Here is a 26527-nt window from a genome sequence, read left to right on the forward strand (position 1 = left end):
TACTCGTGAAAATAAACTCATCCAAGACACAGAAACCAAATTGCTGAGAATCTGTTGGAGAAACGATTTCAATCAGATTCTATAGAAGGAACCATTTTTTTTCCCCACACTTTTGCTTCTCTTTCTGATATCGATATTTTGTTTTTTCACACTGACGAAGAGAGTAAGATGAGATTGTGATAGCAAGTGGGCAGAGACAAAGATATTATTGCCGGAAGTGCGCATATTATTCTGATCCTCTGGACTCTTCTTTCTTTTCATTTGCTTCAGCTGCCTGTTGCCACTCCAAGTAAGACATGACTCGAAAGAGAGAAAACGGATTTCTTCTTCCGTAACTTAATATTCTAGCTTACAAAATCGATATCAGACCATGAGTAAAGGGAGGAATAACGATGAAGAATATGAGGTTAAGAAAACTGACAGCCAATAAGCGACATTATCCGAATCTTGAAGCATGTGGGCCTTGCAAAACCATTAGCACAAAATCAAATTTGATCCTTCTCGATTGCATAAAACACAGAACAATCTTCATACCCAGAAACCCATACATGAAATATATAAAAAATAAGGGTGGGATTTCTGCGGGATATAATCGTGAGAGTTAGTGAGATTACACCCTAATCTGATTCCAACCTCTCCTTTTGGATAGAAATAAGAATTGAAGATGCTTTACTGCACATATGAGGGAATAGGAATAGATCTATGTGAATAGGATGTATGGCATAAAATTGATAAATGGAAAAACGAAAGATTGAGAGGGGTCTTCCATAAAAGCATATATTTACAGAGGCAGGTACTTCTGGGAATACAGTCTGGTTCATTTACCTTTTTGACATTTCCAGGGTGAAACCCATTTCTTACTCTTGGGGTGCATGCCAGCCTACTCCCATCATCCAAAACCCTTTTGATCCATATTCCACAGAATTCCGCATTATACTATCTTCATGCCCGAATCTATAGATGCTACACCATCACTCGCTCAACTCGCTTAGACTGAGTCAAGCTTTTCTAGTACATAGCAAAAAGAAAAAGCTTCTTATTCCTTTCAAAGAAAAAGACGGTTCCTGGAATGACTGAAATCGAAAAACTTGTGGAACTTGAATTAGCGTAGCAAGTAATAACCAATTCATCTCCAAATTAATGGATTAAGAAGAAGAGAAAAAACGATGTTGGGCAGAGAAAAAAATTTTGAGATCGACAGACGGCAAGTATGGCAGAGTAGTACTGCAAGTCCGTGGTTCTTCAAAACTATTTGCTATGAACAGAACCGCCATGAACATCGTAAAAATATGAAAGAAAATCAAACTGAAGAGAAGGAAATTTCAGAGACGATATTCCCTTTCTCGTAACGCTGTGATGCCGGTGAATTTTTCTAACTCAGAAACAGTCATGTAACACAATGGCCTTGGACTCCTCTCTCTGAAACTTTTGCTGCTTCGCTATGAACGCCTCCACCGCGCGACGGAACTCTTCGTTACTCATGTCCACCTCCTCGCCTTTTTCCTCTTCCCAATCTATCTCCATTTCCGACCGCTCGAGTGTCGGCTTCGTCTCGGGAAACACTATTCTCTCAGAACAGCACTTGGGAGACTCTTCCTTATTAGGTGAAATCGTACTCGAGCTCGTACCAGCACTTTCGTATCGACTCTCCACGCACACGGTTTTGTCCTGGTATACGACCTCTTCATCCGTACGGACCTTGGCCCGACTTTCACTGGTCTTCAAGAATTCCTCGTAGAGATCGGTGCAGGCGGAAGAGGAGCTACCCGAGTTTTTGACGGAAAACTGGCCGGACTTGGCAACTAGGGTGATGATGATGGCGTTTCCTACAAGGAACACAAACCGAGGGCTGACGACGAGGTTTAAGAGCTGGCGGAAGAGTGCGCCGGAGATCTCGATTGCGATCGGAAGGCGGAAGGAGATCCAGGCCAGGAAGACGAGCCCGACAAAGACCTCGACGCAGCGGAAAATGCTGGCTAGTTTCTGAATTCGACGGTACCGGCCCATCGCCAATGCTTTCTCCGCTTTCACCGGATCGATCGTGAAGGAATCCATCCTCTCTTCTGTACTTTCCCGCTCGGAGCTAACTTACTCGACTTGCGGAAAACAAAAGGTTAGGAAAGAGAGGCCAAAAGATGGACTGGCGGACTTCACGACGTCATTAAGCAGAGTTCAATGGTATTTTTTCTCATTAATCGACGCCTTGGGAGATCGGACGAAGATATATAGTTCTTCCCTCAGCTTCTCCGGATCTAGCTCCGCACTGACAAGAAGGCACCAATCAATCAGTCCTCGCATCAAACGCTAGGTAGAAATTAGCGCAGCGATTTCTTTAAATGCCTCAATTTGTAGCGGATCAGATGGGCAGAGGATAAGAACGCAGTAGATAAAAAAGGTGAAGGGAAATGGAGAAAGAAACTTTCAAGCGTGTTTCAGGGAGAACACTCGATCAATGACAGATTTTAGCATCGGGAGTAGGAAGGATATCAGTGAGATCCCGCCGGCTCTCGGATGGCTCACCTTTCCCGCTATTGAAGTTTCGAAACGAGTAAAGGGGGGGAGGGAAGGAACCAAAGTAAAAAGGAAGGACCAGGAAAGACCTGAAGAGGGTTTAAGCTGTGGTTTTTTCTTCAGTTTCGTGCTGACGCTCTGTTTAGTAATCGCTGCTTCCAATAGCTGGAGCCACCAGCGAGTAGCTCCTCATTTTATAGCCACAACCCGCGGTAAGTCATGGAAATAGTAGCCGTCGTACGTAAACCCAAGAAATAGTAGACGCGCACAGTCATGGAACAAAAGCACGCGTGCGGCATGTGCACCCTTACTGTGTCACTCCTTACCGTGGCAATTTGAACATTTCTCGTGTCACGGCCCGTAGCGGGACGTTGGTTGGGTTATAAATGAGAAACAGTCGTCTCCCACCTAATTCGCTGCTCTGCGTGTGTGTGTGTTTTTTTTTTGTTTTCGAGTCTTGTGCCAAGATCTTTCCACGACTTGATATAATTGAAAACAAGGAAACAGTGGAGCCCACCATTGTCTTATTTGCTGCAATCAAACACGACATAATTAGCTCCAAATCCAAGCCTTGTTGCTGATTGCGGTTTATGGGTATGGAACGGGCTCTCGTGCGTTCTCCCACGGTACGGAGGCTTTCCTATTTTGGTACACCTGAACCATGGTTTTCCTGCACGAATAGGCATCACGTGACCCTTCATCTGCCGTTGGCCCCTGGGCTTTCTCCGTCTGCACGTCTCGTACATGGAGGAGCTTTGACGAATTAAAACCTTTAAAGATGGTCACACTCATAGCGCGGAAGAAGAAAAAACAATTAGAGACCGGACCAGGGTTCCATCACCAGTTTCCCCTGACACGCCCTGTCGGACACGCGATCGAGCCCGTACACTCTTTTATTAAATCTCTCGTCTAACAAATACTACGCATACGGTTGGCTAATTTAAAAAATAGGGGGAAAAGAGTAAAATACGTCCTCGGGCAGCGAACACCGGATAATCAGGGGAGAAATATATTTCCCGATTTTGAAGGCATTCATGAGTCATCCGTCACCCGTCACCCGTCACCCGTCACCCGTCACCGTCTTTTCTTTCTCTGCAAGTTTGGGTGGTCGGAGTGGCACGACAGAATCCGGCGTGGGGGTCGCACCGGGTTTCACGGTTTCAATTCAAACTTATTTTTCGTTTCTTTAATTTGTGTTATCATTAGCCAACTAATTGTTGGATTAGTGAGGAGTAAAGTAGGAGATTAGGTTAAGGAAAATCTTAGCTCGCTTTACGGAAACATCTGCTTTGCTTTATTTCATGATCAGAGAGGAATTAAACTAAGCAAATCCGAAATTAGCCAAAAAAGTCAAAAAAGAAGATAAGAGGCTTCAAGAACATCACCTAATACATCCAGGCGTCGCCTCCATATTTGCTTACAAATACTTGGCCGGTATGTGTGTCTTTAACAAATCCATACTTTCTTCTTTATCTTCTCTTTATCTTCTCTTTATCTGCCATTGACGAGACAAAGCAGTAATCACGGTTTTATCTTAACCCTACTCGCTTGAAAAGATAAAAAGAGACTCGGATTAGGTACAGAAATATAAGCTATTTATTATTGTGAAAAGATGGTTAGGATCCTGTGAGATAATTGAAGCGGTCTCTTTCTTTGGGAGGCTTCTCTCTCCCAAGTTAGTCCCAATCAGCTTAGCTTTTCTGGAGGAAGAAAATTGTCACGGGATTCTGTGGCTTCAAGTTCGGTGTAAATACTGCAGTTTCAAGAAGACGGATCTGATTCCGGTCTAGATTCGGATCCGGAGAGAAACTTAGAACCAAAGGAAAAAAAAGGATGCAAGAGTCAATTGGTCGAAGGAAACGAACGAAAGGTTCGCAAAAAAAACGGCCCATTAAGAGTCACTTAGAGCCTAAGGAAATCCCACGTCTGCTCTCTTTTCCCCTTAAAATTCGGAAGCTTTTTGTCTCACAGTGGCCCACCAATAATTTTCGCCACAATTCTCTCTTTTCAGTTATTTTAATCCGCTGGGGCGTCCACGTGGCCAGACATGGATCTTCACCTTATTCTTCGGTCTCGCGGCAAGGAACCTCAAACATTAGAATTTAAAAAGAGAAACCCAACGGTTAGAACACTCTTGATTGAGATAATTATTATTAGCATTAAGCTTCAAATATTAAACTCTCTACAGCATTTACCAAATGAACCACTTCATTTGAATCAGTTAAATATGATGAATGAAGCTTCCATGAATTTGCTTTTATCCCAAAGCAACTGTGGTAGTGAACCCACTCACCAAAAAAAAAGTGAAGAAGATGAAGTGAAAGACGCTTTGGTGGGAGCTACTGCTTTTGAACGAGTGCAGAAAAAGGTCAGTCATGCTAATATTCTTCGTCTCTCTGCACTAACAATCTGCTTGAAATGATTACGGGTCTTTAGTGGCTCTAAAGTAAAAAGATGAATGTCTGAAAGGTGATACTAATCTCTTCTTTAAGATCTTCTCCCTCTCTCTCTCTTACTCCTCTCCACGTCGTGACTACTCTTTATCTTAACAATCTCTCACCACCTTTTCCTTTTTTAGTTTTCCTTTCGAGATGGTTAGACCAGTTAGAGCGGAAGGATTAGAACTGTGTTTGTGAAACTTAAAAACGCTTGAATACATATGGAGGAGCCATGACAGATGCTTGAATGCTTTCGTAGGGCTGGAAATGGCGGATCCAACAACAGTGCAAGGATTAGAATTTTTGCCTGCTAATGTTTAGAACTATAAACGCCAAAAATACCATCAATCAGAATCATTGTGCAATTTTCTGATGCTTGTTTATTAAAAATGTCCTCTGTACACCAAGTCACCATGTCGTCTTTCAATAATATTGAAAATTCAAGCCGATTTAGCAAAGTCTAATAATCACAGTAATAATAGTTGATGCATTTTTTTTCAAAACAAAAAAGCCTAAGAATGAATATTCATATCGAGAAGAGAAAGAAGAAAGCTCTTGTGGCCTCTTGGCACTTTGGAGGCGTCGCCAGGTAGCGTTAGAGACTCTTTTGTTGCTCGTCTTCTTCAACCATGACAACCAGCCAAGTTGGTTTCTTTTGTTGCTAGAATCAGAGTTAGGCTCCTAGCAATTCGCTTATCTTGTCTGATAGCAGGAGCTCGGGGCCATTAGCAGGGTCGGAGAGTGACACTTGGGCGGACACTCGCCAGAAAATAGACGCTTTTCTGATTATGAAGATTGAAAACAAATAAAAACCCATGCTTGTCGTAGTCCTCGGTCCCTCCTCGTACAGCTAAAGACAATTCCGATAATTCCACCAATTCACTATTGGAGATGACAAATGATAGTAGCCATAAGACAGCTATGTCAAATTGAAACTTCAAACTACCTATGGGGGGGTGAGTCCACAATGAAGTGGAAATGAAGTGGAAAATTGAATTGAAGTGAGATGAATTGCTTCCACTTCAACTCATGTTTGGGTGTTAGTCCAGGCCAGTTGAAGTGGCTGGAAAATAGATTCCAGTGTTAGTGCCTGGAAAACAGATTCCAGTGTCCTTTTCTAAATAAAGAAGAGAATGAGTAACTTTTTATGATTATAGTTTATTATAAATTAAAACAATAATTACGTGTGACTATAATAAATTATATAAAATTAATAAAAAATTAAAAAATAACATAAAGGAATATAATAAATAAACATAATGGTTTAATTAATTATAAAAATTGGATAATTAAACCAATTAATGATTATAGTTTATTATAAATTAAAACAATAATTACATGTGACATGAATAAATTATATAAAATTAATTAAAAAAATAAAAAATAAAAGGGAATATAATAAATAAACCTAATGGTTTAATTAATTATAGTAATTGGATAATTAACCAATTAATGATTACAATTCATTATAAATTAATATACTAATTACATGTGACTAGAATAAATTATATAAAATTAATAAAAATTAAAAAATAACATAAGGGAATATAATAAATAAACATAATGGTTTAATTAATTATAGCAATTGGATAATTAACCAATTAATGATTAAAATTTATTATAAATTAATATACTAATTACGTGTGACTAGAATAAATTATTTAAAGAACATAAAACAGTTAAAAATAACATAAATGAATATAATTAATAAATTATTTTATAATAACAGAGACATTACGTGTTTGGAGGAAGCTCCGAGAGCTATGGATGAACTGCTTGCAGTTTCTTTGAGATGTATTCTTCCTGTAAATGAGAGACCTAACATCAAAACAGCGTTTGAAGATTTATGCTCCATACAAGCATGAGATTTTTGTACATTTGTCACAACATTGTTTTCTTGACGCAACCTGATTAGTTCACTGTGCTAGGTACAAGAGGCTAATTTTTTTATTTTTTATTTTGTGTAAAGAGATGATTGATCCATTGATTAATTGAGATTATTTCAAGCTGAGTTGAAATTGAAGGTTGTGTACCTTCTTCTGACTTGTAGCAAGCTTCTTTTCTCTGTTTTATGTTCCAGTACAATTTTGGTTTGATGTATGGAAGGCAATGTATTAGAAGCTGTTATTTTAATTTATATGCAGATCCCAGATTATATTTCATGTGAATGGCAATCTGCATTTGAATCTGTTGCAGTTCAACCATCTGGGATGTGCAGCAAAACAAACACTTGCAATGGCTTCCTTCAAGTCTAGAGGACGCTCGCTACACATTTTGAGCAGTACTTTGTTTACAAATATTTTAGATGCATACCATAACTTTCAATACTGTCAACCAATTTGAGAATGTCATTTTTCACAATGCCAATCTGCCATGAATAGTACAAACAAATTTGAGATGAGCAAACCATCTGTTATTAAATATTTAACCTGAAACATGGATGTATAATTTTCCTAAAATTATTCCAAAATGATTAGCAGAAGAGTGACTCCAATGGGAGGAATACAAGGCAATGCATTGGATGAGAAACGAAGAAAAATGCTTATAGTGGCCATTTGGTGCACACAAGATGATCCGACTCTTCTCCCTTCAGTTGGTAGTATCATACATATGCTGGAAGGAAGCCTCCATTGCCTTTTCCTCCCTTGCTCTTTAGCAGAGGAAAAGGTAGACAATGAAAATGAATTTGGTAGTGATGACCTTTTGATTTCAGATGCGTCGCTCTCAGGTGGATGATCCTTGGCACACCCTTTGCCTTCGTCGAGTTTGTTGTCTACATTTCTGCAATCACTGCAAATGAGTCTGATGCCATGAGTGATAGCATCGAATGAACCAAAACCTTGAGACATAGGCAGAAACACTGAACAGAAACTATAGGCTACACAACTCATGGGAAAAGCAAACTTCAAGAGGTAAATCACCACAAATGACTTGTTAATGGATGAGACCTGCTTCCCTTTGTAAATAGATTTCATTCCTCCCATTGGAGCCACTTCAACTGGCCTACTAATTTAAGAAAGACTGCAAGTGTTTCAAGTGCCACCCAGTAGCAGGTTGATAGGAACTTATTCTTCAACATATACAGGAAAAGTCCACTTGAGCACTAGTGCTAAATGCAATATGGAAAGATATTCAGAAATACATGCAAAACAAGAAAATAAAGAAAGAAAGAAACATTACTGCTTTCTCAACAACAATAGAGACATTTCTAAGCTTATATTAGCACTTTTATCTATACCAAGAACTTGAAATGTCCATAGTAGTTCATAAGTGTCCTCTTAACCTGATAAGAAAGATAGCAAATCAGTCATCCAGGTAAAGTTTTTTCTCAAACATATGAATATAAAACATCATCCAACCATCACAAGCTCACAAACAAAGGAGTAGGAAAGATCATTGCTTGATTTAGATATTGAAATTATGAATTCTATCTATTCCTAAATATCTGAATATTTTAAATTTGTATATCTACAAAATTATTCAAACCCCAACTCTAATCCTGAAATTAAACCCTATAAACACGAATTTGAACCCTAAATCCCAAAATTAGGCCACAATCAAGATAAATTACGCACAAAAATTAAAATTAACTCAAACACAAAACTAAATTAGTTGAAAAAAAAATTAGGGTTTCGGATTACCTTATGAAATTTGGGGAAAATCACCGCCGAATGGGGACATGTAAGCCCAATAGAAAAAATCGACGCCTAACCGTCGAAAATCGAAGAAGTTTGAAGGAAATCGAAGGAATTCGAAACCGGAATAGGTTAAATCAAAGGAAATCGGGGGAGGAGGAAAGAGAAGAGCGAGAACGAGAAGGAAGAGGGAGGCCGAGAGTGAAAAGAGATGGAGGCCTAGAGGGAAAAGAGAGAGGGAAAAGAGAGAGGGAGACGAGAGAGGGAGAGGGAAGAGAAAGGCCGAGAGAGAAAGAGACGAGAGAGGGAGATGGGGCGAAAACGAGAGATAACAAGAGAGAGGAAGCAGAGAACGAAGACGAGCGCCGAGCGAGAGGAGCAGAGCGAGCAGACGAGAGCCGAGCGAGAGGAGCAGAGACGAAGTCGGGCAAAAAATTTCGTCCAGAGACGAAGGCTGAGCGAGAGGAGAGGAGACAGGAAATGAGGGTGATTTTTTAGTTTCGGGGGGGGGGGGGGAGGGAAGAAGCGACGCCGTCGCTCGTGGTAATTCGATGACTTGAAAAAAAGGGCGGAAACAGAATTCCGTCGTTTTTGCCTGAGGAGATGAAACGGTGTTATCTCACTTCAAGTCAAGTCATTCTGGACTAACACCATAAATGAGATGAACTAGGTAATGCGGGGAGAATTCATTCCACTTCATTGTGGACTAACCCCCCCCTATGTACACTTCTCTGAGGAGCTCGTTGGAGTTTCGACCCCCTTCTCAACAATGAAGCACAACAATTGTTTACTCTGGAAATCTTATAGATACCACCTATTTCATGGGTTTTACCCCGCCTTATCCCAATGGATATAGTATTCATACTTATATATCCATATATTTAGATACCACCTATTTCATGGGTTTTACCCCGCCTTATCCCGATGGATATAGTGTCCACACTAATATATCCACATCTTCCACACTTCTACACTTTTACACTTCTACAAACCCCATGTGAGATTTTGGTTGTATCCTCCCCACTTCTAGCCAATCCTATGTGAGACTTTGGTTGTATCTTCCCCACTTATAGCCAACTCCATGTGAGACTTTGTTGTATCCTCCCTACTTCTAGCTAAACCCAGGAGAGACTTTGGTTGTATCCTCCCCATTATCCAACCCTATGCGAAACTTTGGTTGTATACCCTACACTAGCAAAGTATTAGATTCCTTTCATATTTACAACTGATAATTCTCATGCTTGTATACCCTACACTAGCAAAGGATCAGATTCCTTTCACATTTACAACTGATAATTCTCATGCTCACTCTGCGACCTGTTTCCTGCTCCTTACCTTTCACCCGAACTAAAATGGCTGCCGCCACGACTTCTTCTTACACGGCCAATCTCAAATTCTCTCCTTCGCTTACATCTCGCTTGAAATCGCCAAACCCCATTATATTTCATACCTTGCAAAACTCCGAGTCGGTTTGTTTTGCTTCGCAGCGATCTGGGTCTTCAAGAGACACGTTTCCGGAGCAGAAACCCATGACTGAATTAAGTCAAGTTGTTGCTTTTAGAAGCGGCACTGCCGGAGAAGATGGTGCCTTTGTGGAGACAGAAGCTATTTTGGATAATGGGTTACCAGAGTTTCAACAAGGTTTTGCACCGAGTGGACTGGAATACGCACTGAATAAATCGGTAACTGTTATTCTTCTTATGCGTAACTTCCGGTTCTACAGTTGTCGCACATGAAATTTTGATATAAAATACGTTGTATTGGATGATAGTGGTCTGACTTATGATTAGTTATGTTGGGGTTTGGAACTTCGAGTGCGGGATCCTATTTGGTATGCTGCTCTGAGGTCATCGATCACGCTTATCGGTCTGAATTTTAGGTTTCATTACCCATCACTAATTCAAGTAAGCCACTCATTTGTTGTTAGCTTACTCTAAAAGAAGATGAATCCATTCATATGATGACAGATGGCTCTAAAAGAAGATATAGGCTTTCCTTTACTTTTCAATCGATTCAAAAATTAACTGAAGCTCTAATGGATTCAACGGGGCAGTTTCTCCACTGAACAGCGGAGACAATGCTATACATACTTCCCCTGTCTCAATCAAATAGATATAAAGTATTTCATGTCAGTTCTGAGAATTTCCATCAAGGTTTATGTCCTCAAAATTGTCGCAGTTATCTATTCCATTGATGACCTCTTTGAAAACTTTAAGCTTCTGATACTACCTTACTTTTGAACTCTATTTTAACATATACATTTTACCTGATGCCAGTTCTTCTACCATTGATAGCAGAGCAAGTGGGTCGTTGCTGCTATTTTTGGTGCTATACTTATCTGGAAGCATGATGCTGAAGTTTTATGGACTGCAATGGGGTCAATCCTAAACATGTGGCTCTCCATTACTTTAAAGAGGATACTGAACCAACAGCGACCAGTACCTGCATTGAAATCTGACCCTGGGATGCCTTCTTCTCATGCTCAATCTATCTTCTTCTTTGTTGTGTTTATTGCTCTTGCACGTAAGTATTAATATGCATGCTGAAACTCAATAACTTGTTTCCTGTTTGCTATTAGTGATTGTATCCCAGGTCTTTTGCGAACTCCTGTTTGTTAAACCATTGGCATTGATATTGCAATATCCAAAAATGCTCGACTCAGAGAGCATGGAATTATACAACTAGTTAACATTTCCTATAATGTCTTCACAAATTCCTAAAAGTGAGCAGTAGCTAGAGAAGAGAAAGGAAGAATAGGTTTCCATGTTATATGTACTACCTTATTCTTAGTTGCAGGCATTGTTTGAACTTATTTTAATTGAATTTTAAGTGGAGCAAAAAAAAAAAAAAAAACACATAACAAGTTCACACATTGTGGGATTTTGTAGACCCCTGTCAGTGTGGGTTAAGTCTCCTAACTTTCAGAATCACTTTGCTGTGGCCCATAATGTTGGAATTCAAAATAATTATTGCCAGTGACTGACCATGTGTAAAGTGCTTTGCATTTTGTGGATGCAGTGGATTTTTTAGAATCATATTTATTTTCCAATTTTATAGTATTTTTCTAGTTTCTGGCGTTTTTGCCTCACTGATCATTGAAGTTCTGGGCAAAAGCGCCAAGAGAGGAAAACATTCAGTTCATATTATTTATCCATTTCTGTTATTACCCTACTCGGCAATGACAAACTTACTCTACAACATAGGCTATGGCATATACCTGGGCTGGAATCATGTTCCCAATTTACTGGAAAACACTCTCCATTTTGTATTTGACCGATACTCCAGCTTGAAAATGCATTTCCCGGAGCATACAGTGATCCCACTTTAGGAAATAAGTAGCTTCTCTCCATTTTGTAGTGAATTCATAACAATCAACTAAATGCTAATTGACAGCCTGAGCATGGAGTTGGCAAGCTTCATTAAGCAAGCAGATCTTGTCTTATGATGCCAATCGAATTTGCAGATTCATGTCTTCTGGGTAATTGGATTATTCTCCATTGTATGTTCATTGCTTGACATGATTGGAGTGTCTTATGTCCTTTATTATTCTGGAGAGTGTATCTACTGTATATGCTCTTAATGCATTTCGTTCTCTTTTCCACATCATATGGATGACAGACTTGGTATTTCAGCATTGACAGCATCAAATTTACTTGTATGCATGTCTAACATGTATTTTAGTTAACCATTCAGAAAAAAAAATATTTTAGTTACTATGTTGCAAAAGATAGTGTTAATTTTAAAAAGTGTAATGAATGGTTTTAATACAAATTTTATAGGTATTATGGTTGGTAAATGATTGGGCATGTGTTCTATGGACAATATTTTCTAATCTCTTGGTATATGTAATGGTGCGGCCATTCCTTACCAACAGAGGATATGTTTTGTCTGCATTTTTTTTTGTCAAACCTTCTTGGGAGATCTGATTGCAGTTAACTAAGGTGTATTGTCTAATACTGATGGGAATAATATAATAATTTTATAAATTGAGATATTTATTTTTGGTATTTCCCTGTGTCCTTAATAACTCGTATATGTTCAAAGGTTAGCCGGTTCAAAACTGGTTTTATTAAGTCAAAATTTGTCAAAGCAGATTTGGTTTGTGTTCTGTCTTCATTCTGAGTCAGACAAATTCAACAAATCTGTATGTAAGCTGGTTCTTTGCGGGATTAGTTTCCTCACTGCTAAAGTGACTGATTTTGGACCTAGCTTTTTGAAAATTCATGGAGTGTCTAAACACAGCCTTGTCTTATCATCCACATGCCATGTAATTGGTTTGCTTATGACTGCTCCTTGGTCTTCATCTGACAGTGTTTGAGTGGCTGGGAATAAATGCTCCTACCCTGTCCGTTGGAGCTCTTGTCCTAAGTAGTGGAGCATATCTGGTAAGCTTTTGACCTAATGTCATATGCCCTGTACTTTTTTGTGTATTAAGGGTGGTCGCTGATTTCTTTCTAATTTTGGAGATGCTAATACTCTCCACCAATGTGTAACCTTATGCATTTTTCTCTTTTCATAATTTTTTTCAACTCAAGACAGGATAATACTGTTTGGCGTATGATCATGTATCGGCCAATCCATATCAGATTTTAAAGGTCACAATATGGTGTCTAATAATGAGACACCTACCCTAGTTCATGTACTTCATTGTCATCTAAACAAGAATGAAAACAGTCTAGGTTTAGAGATGAAGTCATACCGGGTTCTTCACCCTAATTTCAACCTGGCTCTGATTCCCTCAAGTGATACTTGTTTTTTAAGCATGTAGCTAGATCTCACAAGACATTGAAACGTATGCAATGTTCCTTCAATTGTTTTGAAGTTTCGGTAGGGTTGAGTTTACTCAAAATTTGGGAGAGTTGTTGGGACTTCCATTAAAGGTGGCTGGCTCATGAATCTCTCAAGCTAGCCCAAGTCAAGATGAGTTTTCACCAAGTCAATTGAGCCATCGGTAACCTGCTGAAGTCATCACCATTTATCTTTTATAAACTCTAAAAACCATTCGTTCTTATATTGATTGTCATTTAAAAAAAAAGAAATTCTTTCTGGGGTTCTATCTGACTTACAACAAAGCAATAGTAGTTGCATTTGATCTTTCCTTTGCGTCCTTGTTATATAAATGGTTTTGATATAATTTTGTAGGTTTTCATCTGTTGGCAGTCATGGCTTCGGGTATCACAACAACTTCACACCATCAGCCAAGTTGTGGTGGGCGCTATAATAGGAACCATTTTCTCTGCTGGTTGGTTTTCCTTTTGGCATGGGTTTGTGTTAGACGCGTTTTTGTCCTTTTTGTGGGTTAGGCTCGTTGTGGGTTTTGTGCAGCCTTTGCGCTCTATGTAATTAAAAACTGGCTTCCGGATGAAAATTGAACCATCTACACGTCCCAAAGATATAATCCATATTTTTTTCCTATTGTATAGGATCATGATGCACTCTTTTTTCTTTTTCTTCTTACCCTCAGCGTAAGCCTATAAGAGGAGACTTTGAATTACCTCGTGAAGAGGTGCTGCATCCTATCGAATGATTTCCTTAGTTTGCTCTTGAAGAACAATTTCCTTAGTAGTTACAAAAAAAAAAAAAAAAATTGTCTTCAACCCTCACTGACTTGAATGTCAAAAGCCAGCTGAACTGTACTTGGAAACTCAAGACCTTTGGTTAACAACCTTCCGTTTTGAGTTTTATGATGAGAATTGCTAACCAAATGAGCAATTCAAACCGATGTTGCATTCCTGTGACTGTAAACCTGTGATCGGAGTACAGAAATTCATCGCCCAGAAATTCATGTTACTTAGTTTTACATTACAAGGCTTGGGCAACTGAGATGATTCGAACCCTCTTGCTGCCTTTCTGCTGTTCGCATTTTTCTTGAGAGAGAGAGAGAGAGAGAGAGAAGACTGGTCCATCTGCAGTTCATCGATATTCCATTCTTTCCACAAAAGTAGTAAATGCTCTTAACTAGAGAGCATGTACACACAGTTCATAGTGATGTAACAAATTAGGGGGTAAATCATATGAATTTATGAACTGATTCAGAGCTTAGAAATCATTATAAAACGGTAGATAAAATGAGTTGGTAAACGTTTCCTCACATCCTAGACCAACTTGAGTTCAGACTTTTTTTCTTTTTCGATTGAACCAGAGTTCAGACCTCAAGAGGCAAGAAAATCAATATCACAAACAAAACAAAACCTTATTTCTTGCCTTTGCCCTTTGCAGGAGCAGACTTTTTCTTGGTGGGTAAGACGATTTCTCCTTTGAGCACGGGTATCTTCATGAAACTAGTGAGCTCACCGTACTTCTTACGGAATTTCTCAACCTGATCGGCGTCCACCAAGAGACCCGACCTATTCCCCAGATAAAATGGGTGATTGCCCGACCAGACATCCACAACGTACTCCGGCTGGGTGCCGCCAGTGGTCATGACGTGCTCTCCGTTGCAGTACACTTTGGCGTTATTGTAGAAGGTCGGGTGTATGTCTTTCTTCCGGCAGGTCCATCGCCCACAGCCTCCCAATTTTACCTGCCAGAATGAAGACAGCGTTGAGGAGTGGAATAGAAAGAGAGAGGTGGAGAGGGAAAGAAAGAGAAATTCGACTACCTTGTCGGAGAAGGTGAGCTTTGGATTTGTGAAATCTCTGCGAAGAAGAGCTTGGTGAGGAGTGACGAGGGTCAGAGCCATTTTGATTTTTCGAGAGAAAAGCTCCAAGTGAGAGGGAGAGGACCGGAGCTGGCTTCCTCCTTATCTCCTTGCCTATCAGGCTTGCTTGCTTGTGTGTAATTTGGAATTGGGGCAGACCCCTTCTGATAAAACAATTGCCCGACTCGCCATATCGGGGATATTGACCTCACCCAGACGTTTTCTGGCACCAGGGCGAAACGGTTAGAAATGCATTAAGCATTTCCTAGACCGATATGAAGTCCGAAACGCCTCAGATACGAGACCGATAAACATAATTTATATTTATTTTGATTAAAATTCAGTCCTAATAGATAAAAAAACTAAATAACTATATTAATTGGTGGCCAAATAGGTGTGAAGTGAATTTTTTTTTCCTTTTTAGTTCAAGGAGTATTTGAGGAAAAAAGAAAATTTCCGGTTATGTTGATTTTCTTACTTTTTCTTGGTGTACTTTGTAAGTGCTGAGAAAGTTAGATGGAAATTGTAAGTAATTTCCTTAGTGAAAGTGTAAGGGAATGTGAATCATTTTATTTGTGTTAGTGTGCGCAATAGAAAGTGTAATGTGAAGTACTTGTTTTTGTTAGTATGCACAATGTAAAGTGCAGTATAAAGTGCTTGTCTGTGTTAGTGTGCACAATGGAAAGTGCGGTGTAAAGTGTAGAGAGATTATTTTTTAAATAAAATATTTTGATATATCTGATGTTTCAGAAAAAAAATGAATATTAGTTAATAAATAAGATATATTGAATATAATAATTAAACAAACACTTACTTTTATACTATTAAAATTGTAATCAAATTTTAATTTTTTAATATCTAAAAATAAAATAATTATATAAAAAGAATATTATAAAATATTTATTAACTTAATATATATTAGTAATATCAAAATAATATTAATTTATTAACATAATTTATAAAAAGTAAAATATTTACACAAATACTTACTTTTATAATATCCAAAAACTTAATGCAATTAATATATTAAAAATGTTTAAATTCTCACTCTTACACTAATGTATATACGCAGTTATATTTGTTTAAATTCCCTACCTAGCGTACTACGCAAACATCGTAATAATAAAAATAAAAATAATACAAATATAACTTGATCACCTATTTAATATAAAAAACTTGCAACTGTACATACAAAATATGACACAAAAAATATTTAATGGCATTAAAACATAATAGTCAATAATTTTGCCACATCTGAATTGTTAATACATCTCAAAAATACGATATTCTTGCAGATTGCACTGCAGATTCCCTCTTAGTATTGAGTGTCCACATTATCCTCAAAATCATCCATTATCATTGTTTTCATTTTCATTTGCATTGTTATCTTCACAATGTTTTCTACCAAAATCATCACTTGAATCATCTTCATCTTCAAATAAATTCATGTATTCTTCTATGCGTATATAATTATACAATATATAACAAACAATATGCAGGTGAACAACTTCATATACTGGCTTGTCTTTCCACATCAAAGTAGGATAACGAAGTTATAACCCCATTTAAGGATGTTGTTGTCATGAGTAAAAATGGTAAGCAGCAAAATAAAACCCCAAAAACACACAAAGAAATATCTCAAACACTTTTGGAGTCGATTTAGGAACTCCTGTTAGCATTGCAGAAGTTGATGATGAACCTGAGTCCAAAAGAAATTTGGCTGAATTTTCTCCATCTCTTTCTGAGATAGGAAAAGAGAAGTCTAAGACTAGCAATGTCGGAAATAGAAGGTTTTCATAGAGGGATTCCCTTTTCAATACAGTTATTGATAGAGGAAGTTTTGATGCAAGTGTTGCAGTTGCTGGGTATGGGTGTCGTTCAAGACTTTCTTGTGGTTGTGGAATTGGAATTACTTAGTATAGTGTGTTTAGACCCAAACTCATAATTCATAGGTAGGATACAAGTTCAAAAATAATGTAGATGCGCACTCCAGAAAAAAAATTATAGGAATGTAATTCTAACCTCCTTAGAATAACTATATTTTTCTTCCTTCTTCGGTGGTTTACTTCCTGAGCTTTGAGTTGAATTTGGATCATAACACCAAACACCAAACACCAAACTAGTACAGAGAGTCGAGATTATCACAACTAGGTGATCACAACTTCTGTTTCTTCTTACTAGATGGATCACAGGAAATCCCAATGTACCAGATGTTTAACAAGATCATTAGCTTCTCTGGTTTAATACACAAACACACTAGAAAGAAGTATGTTGGATAATCTCCAACATCATTGCGGGAAACAGTGGTCAAATACAGGTTCTATAAGTTCTGTAAGTTCTAGTACATTGGCCGACATTCACCTCTGAAATTTGAGGATCTTATGGCATCCATCCCTTTATCTCACGATCCAGAGAATGAAATTTATGAAATTGAACTCAATGTGACATAAAACAAAGGTAAAGGTCAAGAACGATTCTGAACTTGCAGAACTACCAAAATTTATGTCGAATAGAACAAGAGGGGTTGCAGAGGCAGAGGAACGATTCCGAAAATGGAGCCGAAAATTAAAATGAGAAGCAGAGGAATGATCCAGAAACAACAAAAAGAACAAGCCTTCGATTTCCAGGAAGAAACCATAGTTTCTTTAGAATCGAGCCGGAGAGGTTGTAGAGGGGGGAGAGAAATCGTCGAAGGTCATCGATGCTAGGATGGTGAGAGGAAAGAGGTTCAGCGAGCGTTGGGGAGGTTGCAGAGGAGGTGATTGAAATCGCTGAAGGTCGCGAACAAGAGAGGAGCTAACTCGGACTAGGTTGAGGCGGCTCGGGCAGAAAAGTTTTTTCCGCAAGATGTCGTCGTCTTTGAATAGCACAGGGTTGTTTTCTCCGAACGACAACTCGGCAAGAGATCACGGAGAAATTTTTTTTCCTTAGGAAAAATTGATGAACAGTGCTTCGTCTTCCTCTTCCTGGCGCCGAACAGTTCGGGAGATCAACTTCTTCTTCTCCCCTCGCGTAAGCAGTATTCCGAGCTAACTCGGACTAGGTTGAGGCGGCTCGGGCAAAAAAGTTTTTTTCGCAAGATGTCGTCGTCTTCAAACAGCACAGGGTTGTCTTCTCCGAACGACAACTCGACAGGAGATCATAGAGAACAGCGGCCATCGACTTCTTCGACAACGGCGCCAATAGCGTCAGAAGCTCTTTGCCGAATGGGGAAATCGATGCCTAATCGAAGTAGAAATTACACAATTGATGCCCAAATGTCAAAATTGAAGAAAATCGAAATCGAAATCGAGAAATCGAACGAAATCGAAAGACCGAGAGAGGGCGAGTCCAAGAGATGGAGGCCAAAGAAGAGACAGAGGCCGAAAAAGAGACGGAGGGCGGAGAGGTGAGTCCGAGAGAAGAGAGGGAGCAGAGACGTCGGGGGCGCAAGGAGACGAGAGAGGGCGAAAAAAATGAAAATGAGGACGCGCGAGAGAGGGGAAAAAAATGTCGCGGGTTCGAACCCCCGTGGCAAAAAGGCTCGGAAACCACTTGAATTTTTTTTATAACGTGGAGATGAAGGACCGCTTCATCCCCAACATCCAGATGAAATGTCATCTGCGCTCCACTAATGACTTCAACTGATGAAGGGCGTAATACGGTTGATCTTCATCTCGGACTTCAAGTTGACTAACCCCCCTTGAGTGAATTCACTTTCCCTCGAGTTATGCCTAAAATGGGGAAAATGAATTATATTTGTAATTTACTTTCCCTCCCAACTTACAAAGGGCACTAACGGGTTTTAGTGCATTTTACCTGGCGTAAATGAAATACATTTCATTTACAAATGGCACTAACATGCACTAATTGTTAATTTTTATATCCCTTAAATATAGCATAATTACTGACCCACTAAACATACTTTATATTGTTTAATCAAATTAGTAAAAAAAAAAACCAGGTTAATTCCTCTTTATTTAAATAATTATAATCTTCCGTTAATACCCTTTACCAATGTTACCTTAATTGTCCCATAAAATTGAATTCTAATTGGCATTTTAGAAGTATGGTATTTAAGAGAAATTATCCTAATTTTAAGATATTATTGACGTATATAAACATTAATGTAAATAGTTATGTCTCATTTATGTTTATTATTAACCTATACAAACAAAAAATTGGAAGTCGAGGAGAGACGAGGAGTGCCGACGCCAGAGCTCAGTCGGACACATCATAGATTCTCTCTTGATGCGAATAGAGGATCCGCCAATATCAACGACAAAGCGTTTACTAAAACTGAACAAAAAAAAATTAATTTTCGCGCGTGAGTCAGCTCTTCTGCTTTATAAATTTGTAACCCATTACAGAAAGGACCGCCTGAGGAAAGGTTAGAAAGTACTTTGGTCGGTAAGAGATGGAGACGGGCTTCGTTCTGTCCGTTACTGTCGTTGTACTTCCTCTACTCCTACTGTGTTTGAGATGGATGAACGAACGGTGTCACCTGATGCGAGCAGGGGAAGAATCGGATGGGGGAAAGATACCTCCCGGCAGTATGGGTTGGCCAGTGATAGGCGACCTCCTTGATTTTTTGTGGTGCTTCAAGTTCTCGAGAAGGCCCGATGATTTCATCGCCAAAAGGAAAGCAAGGTAGGATCAATTGAAATTCTACAAATGGGTCTCTTTTGTTTTCTCTGTAAGAATAACCTCTACGGCGGAATCAGATTTGAGAAGCGATTTGTAAGTAGGTGACTTTTGCAGTAACGAGGCTTGGGATTCAGTTTTTCTTACTTCCTTCGCCGGTTTGCAGGTATGGTGACACTGGTGTCTACAGAACTCATCTATTTGGCTACCCAACAATAATTACCTGCACCCCTCAAATCAACAAACAGGTCCTTGGCACTCTGACGGAAGAAGGATGTTTTAGCACCGGTTGGCCTTCTACTCAGCTCCTCGGAAGTTCTTCCGTTGCGTCTGTCGACGGGTCGGCACACAAAAGACTAAGGAAGCATTTAATGGAAGCTTTCAATAGCCCAAAGGCGCTCACGGCCCTTCTTGCTACTGCACAGCCCGTGTTTATTTCAGCTTTTGAAGACTGGGTCTCTAAGAAAAGAATAGTTGCCTACGAGGAAACTAAAGCTGTAAGTTGACCACTTCGATACTCTCCAAGCGTTTTTTATATTCTGGTGCGCCTTCAAGCTTAGTTGATCCACATTATAGTTTAGCATACATTGGCCTTTCCCTGTATATAAGTAGGTTCTGAATATATGCCAAGGTTAGTACCATGCGTCCTTAGTATGCTGCTGATTATCTTTTAGGTCATGTTTAGCAACATCTGTGATATGCTCGTGAGCTTCAAATCAAAGACCCTTCTCGACTCTATGGAAGCTCTATACAGAGGACTCATGGCCGGACTGCGGTCTATGACAATCAATATACCAGGAACGGCATTCCATCATGCTCTCAAGGTTTGTCGGCAGAGGCCAAATGAAGTTATTAAAAAAGTGGTCTTCTTTTTCATAAATTTTACAGAGGTATTTTTCATATTTTTGTTGATAAATACCAGTGCAGGAAGAAATTGAATGACATCTTATTTGAAGAAGTGAGGGAGAGGAATGAGAAGGGTATTCAGAAACAGGACTTCTTGCAAATCTTGATAGATTCTACTGATGAAAATGGAGAAAAGATGAGTGAGACGCAGATTGTGGAGAACATTGTTTCCTTGATCTTGGGAGGCTATGAGTCCACCTCAAATGTCTTGACTTGGGCTCTTTACTATTTGGCTAAATACCCTGCAGTACTGGAGAAACTGAAGGTGAAGATTGTTTATGTGGTTTGCTATGGTTACTCTACCTTTTTGTTCAAGTTGGAAAATATGGAGATAAAAGCCGTTTATATCTTTGGGTATGTTCTCCATTTGGATCCGAAATTCTTTTGACTTCTATTGTGGTGTATGTATTGGTGCAGCATGAGACTAGTTCAATAGCAGCTAAAAAATCTGGAGATGGACTTCTTACCATGGAGGATATTCGAGCCATGAAATACACTCCTAAAGTAATCTTTTAGTCATTTGAAATTCAGAAAAAACAGGAATGAAACTCTTCTAATTCAATTCTATCTCCGCATTCAGGTAGCTGATGAGCTGATTCGCTTGGCAAACATCTCACCCTTTATATTCAGAAGAGTAACCAAAGATAATGTAGTCGTCAACGGTAAGCTGTGTGGTAGAAGGAAGCTCTTTCTTTCTTTAACTTAATTGAAAATTGAGACATATATTGGATTGTTAAAGATGAAGAAGATGACTGTCACTTTGTTTGTTGAGTTGCTCTCTAAATTGACACCATGACAGACCGTTGAGAAAATTATACAAACTAGATTGTTGATAGTGCAGAACTTACTAAACGACACTTGCACTGAGTGAACTTGGCAGGGGATTATGTAAATTGAACCCCATTAACATCTTGTTGGTTAGACTTGATCAGAGTAAAATAACAAATAACTGGTTGAGTTCTCTTATGCCTAGGTTTCTGCTAGAAGTAGTGCCACATAGTTTGATAAAGCAACTATGCTGCAGTTGCTGTTGAGATCTAAGAATTTTACCTTACTGACAAGGCTTGATTTCTGCATGGAAACAGGTTATAAGTTTCCAAAGAATTGGAAAGTAATCGTGTGGATTCGTTCTATTCACGTGGATTCAACCTACTACCAGGATCCTTTAGAATTCAATCCAGACAGATGGGGTGTAAGTTTCAGAATTTCATCTCTTGGTCTCTGTATGCTGTTCACAATACGCAACTGCGTTGTGCCTTCAATGAACTTACCTTTTGTCTTCTGGGATTGCTAAAACAAACAGTGGCTATTCTCTTTTTGCAATTGTACCTACCCAAATTTAAAGAAGAGTGCTGGTGTCCTCTCTGAATTATTCAGTGCCAAGAGAGGGCTAAAAAAGCAAAAGAAAAAAACAGCAGTAACCATTGAACGGATGGATGACAGGAATCAAAGCCGAAGGTTGGGACTTACACAGTTTTTGGCCATGGTCCGAGATACTGCCCGGGGAACAATATGGCGAGGCTTGAAGTGATATTGTTTCTTTTTCATGTCTGCCTGAACTACAGGTGAAAAACTTGAATCTTCTCAGCTTTATCTTGATGTTTTCCAGTTGACATTTACATTCCATTTGATTGAAACATGGGTGGTCTTGAGCAGGTGGGAACTTTTGAATCCTGATTCAGGAATGGCATTCCAACCACATCCAAAGCCAAGGGATGGCGCTGAAGTGTATTTCAGTCGTGCAACGTAAATATACGTCTGGGGAGCATTTTCTTTAAGACTCTTGATACTTCATCTATTCTGCTTCTGGGTGATGCTGTCATCAAATAAGTGATAATGAGATGGGGTGGTGGTTAATAGACAGCTTTATTTCTCGTTTGGCCAAATTCGATAAACTGCGTAACCTACCGGGGTTAATTCTACATATCTTTGCGTTAATTTTAGTTAATTCATTCTAATTTTAACATTAAAAACTAAAAGAGAAAACTTTTGAGGCCCATATCACTCTGGATATCCGCTGAGAGCCCAACTGAACCTTTAAATCCTCTCTTGAGAAACAGAGGGTCCACCAGACTGGACTGGATCCGGATAGGTAGGAAATTCCGACGCTATTGCTGGGCGTGGGCGCCAGATTTGGCTTACTAGTGCTAGGGTTTTATGCTTCGTCGCTGCAATTATATCCTATCCTTCTCGGCTTTCAGTCCTTGCGCCGCGTGCTGTGGAAAGTGAGACGAGATGGTGCGTATACTACCTCTTACATGTCTGTTTTCTTCACCAAGCTCGATTCAAGCAGCTGGGTCTTTTCGTTTTGCTTCTCTCTATTAATGCGGCTTCTTTCTTTCCGTTTTCTACTTTCAGGCACCCAAGAAAGAGAAAGCTCCTCCTCCGTCATCAAAGCCAGCCAAATCCGGCGGAGGCAAGCAAAAGAAGAAGGTAGGCTTACGTTCTGATTACATTGCTGGAGTTTCTGTCCCATTTTTTTTTAATCTCTTTTCAAATGTTTCTGGTATTCTCCTACTGCTTTATTTTCTCTACTTGGGGTGCCTAAACGCCTTCTATAACTCTATTCCGTTCCGCGGTACCCACGTTTTCGGCCGCGGTATGTGAAATAAATAAGATAAGAGAAGGTATGATTGAAATAATTTGCTTTATTGCGTTTCGTCCACAGCTGTTATTTCTTCGCGAAAATGAATATCTTCATATTTGCATTATGTATTCTCCTGCTCTGGAAGAGTGAAAAGATTATCTTAAGTCTGTGAATTTTTGGTCTTTGAGCTATGTATTTAATCGTATTTTCTTGTGGTGGACATAAATCCTTGTATGTGACCAAGTACTCACTGTCAAATGTTATGGGACTGATCCCGCTGTTGGCTTAACCAGAAATGTCAATGCTCCCGCCTGAGCTTCTGGATCCGCGGGACTGTAAAGCTCTTTAGTATAACCAGAATTACTGAACCAGGCGAAACAACAAATGGTGAATCCAAAAACAAATAAAGCAGCTAAACTATAAGACGACTAAACCTGCCGAGTATATCAATGAAACCTAACATTCACATTCTCCAATTATAACACACATCAGTTATTAAAATCATAATTTTATGATATCCATTCTGATTTGTTAGCATGGTCTCGCCGAGGAGGGGAAGAATACCACTCAGCTGCCTGGTTGATTTAATATTGAAGGCTTTCTAAAGAAGTACATAACCTATGGGGGAAGGAATACTTGGGGTTGAGATTTTAGTAGTGTCTTTGGGGCAATTAGGAAGGAATTACAGTATTAGCATTTTCTATGGATAATTGGCATTTATGTGATTTCCAGGAAGGAATGAATGAAAATTATTTGTCATAGAAGAATGGTTTTCTGTTTGAAACTTAGATGGAAAACATATATTGAAATATCAGACTGTTCTGCATTCTCACTGTCTGTATGCTTTTCATATTGAACTTTTTTTCTTTGACCAAGAATTTTGTATTTTTTTTCTTAAAATATCTATGTATCTCTTTTGGTCTCTGTTCCCTTTTCTCCATTGTGTCTATTGATGAGCTTTTAAACTCCTACTCGACAAGTTTAAAATTTTCTTTTTATGTGTTTTTTTCCTTATTAATAAGTTTCATTTGTGTTTGTGATTGGAAGATTTACTTGTCTCTGGCTTTTGGACATACAAGGATGCTTGGGTCTTTGGTTTATTTTATCTATTATATGTCTGGCTTTCAGAAATGGAGCAAGGGGAAACAGAAGGAAAAGGTCAACAATATGGTGCTATTTGACCAAGCCACATATGACAAGCTTCTTTCAGAAGTTCCTAAATACAAGCTCATCACTCCTTCCATCTTATCCGATAGATTGAGGGTAATTACTTATAAATATTGACTTAGTTTGGAATGATTTAGTAGTGAGTAGTTGGTTACAGTAATTGATTGGTCAATTCACCATTTATTTTCTGGGTGTAGTATTTTACTAATATCTGTGTATCTAGTTAGAATATGAACTAGTTACAGTTGTGGGTTGCAAGATGTGGTCTACCCGATGGCAGTTAAGAGTTTGGCTTGTGCTACCTTTTATTTATTTCATATGGGACATGCTGAAACATTAGGGTTTTTGAGAGTAGACAATTCCTGAAGGTGCCATGTGGTGGTGTAGAGGTTATAATTATGTTGTCCATCCATAAGAAAGGAAATTGAAAGGAATTGGTGTTTCCTACTCTGTTAATGCCAACTCTGCATCCTTTCCTCTCTCGACCAACCTACATTTAACAGAATTTGTCATTTAAGTTTTGTAGTCTGTATCCATTATCTAGTTAGAGAGCATATTTTGTTAGGGATCAGCTATTTACAGCCAGGTTAGTCCTTCTGAGTAATTGTTGGTCATTTTCCTGGTTTCAACCCTTATATTCATAAGACCTGAGTTTGAAGTTTGACCCCCCAACCTTTTGGTAACTCTGTGTAGCTGAAAGAAGTTCTCGACTGTGAAATTCTTCCTTAATTATTTGAATTTCTTTTTTGTCGGAACTTGTTTTTCTTTTAAGTTTTTATGTGCATTAATTTCCTGTTGCTTAGTGTTTGTGGGATATATAATTTCCAGTTTATATGACCTATCAATCATGTTAGATACTTGAATACTGTAATACTCCACTAGGATGTATTCCTGATACGGCAAAACTCTCTCATGAAACTGTCTTGCTAGAGCTTATTTTTGTAATTAGATACAGTATCTAAATCTGGTTCCTTTGAGTATGTTGATTTGATTTATTTATAATTATAAATATTTTATATTGCTCCCTTTAGGTTATTGAAAAGTGTGTGAAATTGAGGGTGGTTGATCCTTGATATGCTGATACTTTCAATTTGTCCTGGGATCATTTGTTTATAATATTTGGGTAATTGAGCTATTAAGGAAAAAGATATTGGGCTGATTAATTGTGCTGCATCAATGTCAGATAAATGGGTCAATTGCCCGCAGGGCGATCAGTGATTTGATGTCAAAAGGCTCAATAAGGATGGTCTCTAAACATGCAAGTCAGCAGATCTACACGAGGGCAACCAATACATAAGATTCCTCTCATCAGGGCACCTTGTCTCTTTTTATGTTCTAATTTCTGTTCAAATTGGTTGGTTTTGCCCTAGAATTTTTGGATGTGTTTTAGTTGAAGGAGAATTTTGTTAGAGGTATGAGATTTTGCATTGGTTTCTTATATAAAAACTGATTTTCAGTGAGAAAACGGATTAGATATGAGCCAATCAAACAAGTACACCATATATCGTCAATGAATTGAGTTATGACTACATGAATTTGAACCTTGGCATTCATTTCTTTGTCACTCTTTTTCATCTGAACAAGTGATAAAAGTTGCTTATTTTGTGCTCCAGTATTCTGATCGGTTGGACCTCATCGGATGTGGGGAAATCGATGAATCATCCAGAGATTTACTTATTTCGTAAAAAAGTAAAAATATAAAGAAAGGATACCTCAAACTGAACAGTATTATAGATGCAGTTGAACTTACAAAGAAAAAAGGAGCTGGAATAACTGTGTTAGAGAGGGTAACGAAAGCAGAAAGCGTGAAGATGATATACTTACCGGTTGCTTTATGTGCTTCTATTCTTCATCAAACCAAAAGGATTTGTAATACAAATTTTTTGAAGAAAAGAACAGAGTTTGCTTCATTAAAACAACTTTTCCAGGAATGCGTTAATGGGGAACGATTGCAGCCTGCAGGCTCTTCTGAATGACAGGTTCCCTGCAGGCTAGACCATAAGAGGGCCGACAAAAGTAG

General features: G+C 38.7%; 4 protein-coding genes and 1 pseudogene across 4 annotated transcripts; 3 read left to right on the top strand and 2 right to left on the bottom strand.

The window, feature by feature from the left end:
* Window positions 1-1016: 1016 nt before the first annotated feature.
* Window positions 1017-2657, bottom strand: LOC137941871 (uncharacterized). The gene has a single exon (XM_068787480.1). The coding sequence runs from the start codon at window positions 2053-2055 to the stop codon at window positions 1378-1380; it is 678 nt and encodes a 225-aa protein (XP_068643581.1). The 5' UTR covers window positions 2056-2657; the 3' UTR covers window positions 1017-1377.
* Window positions 2658-9881: 7224 nt separating this feature from the next.
* LOC137941825 (lipid phosphate phosphatase epsilon 2, chloroplastic-like) lies at window positions 9882-14020 on the top strand (annotated as a pseudogene).
* A 359-nt stretch (window positions 14021-14379) lies between these two features.
* LOC137941179 (large ribosomal subunit protein bL31c) lies at window positions 14380-15380 on the bottom strand. The gene is made up of 2 exons (XM_068786482.1): window positions 15186-15380; window positions 14380-15107 (listed from the first exon to the last, which is right to left on the bottom strand). Exons 1-2 carry the CDS (start codon window positions 15264-15266, stop codon window positions 14778-14780), a joined length of 411 nt encoding a protein of 136 aa, XP_068642583.1. The 5' UTR covers window positions 15267-15380; the 3' UTR covers window positions 14380-14777.
* Window positions 15381-19728: 4348 nt separating this feature from the next.
* On the top strand, window positions 19729-22812 carry LOC137941176 (ent-kaurenoic acid oxidase 2-like). The gene is made up of 9 exons (XM_068786481.1): window positions 19729-19853; window positions 20014-20344; window positions 20522-20671; window positions 20770-21018; window positions 21171-21257; window positions 21334-21415; window positions 21839-21945; window positions 22197-22318; window positions 22410-22812. Exons 1-9 carry the CDS (start codon window positions 19759-19761, stop codon window positions 22501-22503), a joined length of 1317 nt encoding a protein of 438 aa, XP_068642582.1. The 5' UTR covers window positions 19729-19758; the 3' UTR covers window positions 22504-22812.
* An 87-nt stretch (window positions 22813-22899) lies between these two features.
* Window positions 22900-26036, top strand: LOC137941180 (small ribosomal subunit protein eS25-like). Its single transcript, XM_068786483.1, has 4 exons — window positions 22900-22991; window positions 23112-23186; window positions 24469-24603; window positions 25691-26036. Exons 1-4 carry the CDS (start codon window positions 22989-22991, stop codon window positions 25802-25804), a joined length of 327 nt encoding a protein of 108 aa, XP_068642584.1. The 5' UTR covers window positions 22900-22988; the 3' UTR covers window positions 25805-26036.
* The last annotated feature ends 491 nt before the right edge of the window (window positions 26037-26527 follow it).

This window comes from Aristolochia californica, unplaced genomic scaffold (genome assembly GCF_029961685.1).
Source record: "Aristolochia californica isolate CCGP_79_NKW_82.1479 unplaced genomic scaffold, dmAriCali1.0.hap1 SCAF_9, whole genome shotgun sequence".
NCBI lineage: Eukaryota > Viridiplantae > Streptophyta > Magnoliopsida > Piperales > Aristolochiaceae > Aristolochia > Aristolochia californica.

What these genes read in the sequence shown, in the direction of transcription:
- LOC137941871 (XM_068787480.1), bottom strand. Translation starts at nt 2,055, where the DNA reads ATGGATTCCTTCACGATCGATCCGGTGAAAGCGGAGAAAGCATTGGCG.
- LOC137941176 (XM_068786481.1), top strand. Translation starts at nt 19,759, where the DNA reads ATGGGTTGGCCAGTGATAGGCGACCTCCTTGATTTTTTGTGGTGCTTC. An exon ending in AGATAATGTAGTCGTCAACG is followed by an intron (nt 21,416 to 21,838) that starts GTAAGCTGTGTG and finishes GCATGGAAACAG; the next exon opens with GTTATAAGTTTCCAAAGAAT. An exon ending in CATGTCTGCCTGAACTACAG is followed by an intron (nt 22,319 to 22,409) that starts GTGAAAAACTTG and finishes GGTCTTGAGCAG; the next exon opens with GTGGGAACTTTTGAATCCTG.
- LOC137941179 (XM_068786482.1), bottom strand. Translation starts at nt 15,266, where the DNA reads ATGGCTCTGACCCTCGTCACTCCTCACCAAGCTCTTCTTCGCAGAGAT. An exon ending in AGCTCACCTTCTCCGACAAG is followed by an intron (nt 15,108 to 15,185) that starts GTAGTCGAATTT and finishes TCATTCTGGCAG; the next exon opens with GTAAAATTGGGAGGCTGTGG.
- LOC137941180 (XM_068786483.1), top strand. An exon ending in GAGGCAAGCAAAAGAAGAAG is followed by an intron (nt 23,187 to 24,468) that starts GTAGGCTTACGT and finishes TCTGGCTTTCAG; the next exon opens with AAATGGAGCAAGGGGAAACA. An exon ending in TCTTATCCGATAGATTGAGG is followed by an intron (nt 24,604 to 25,690) that starts GTAATTACTTAT and finishes CATCAATGTCAG; the next exon opens with ATAAATGGGTCAATTGCCCG.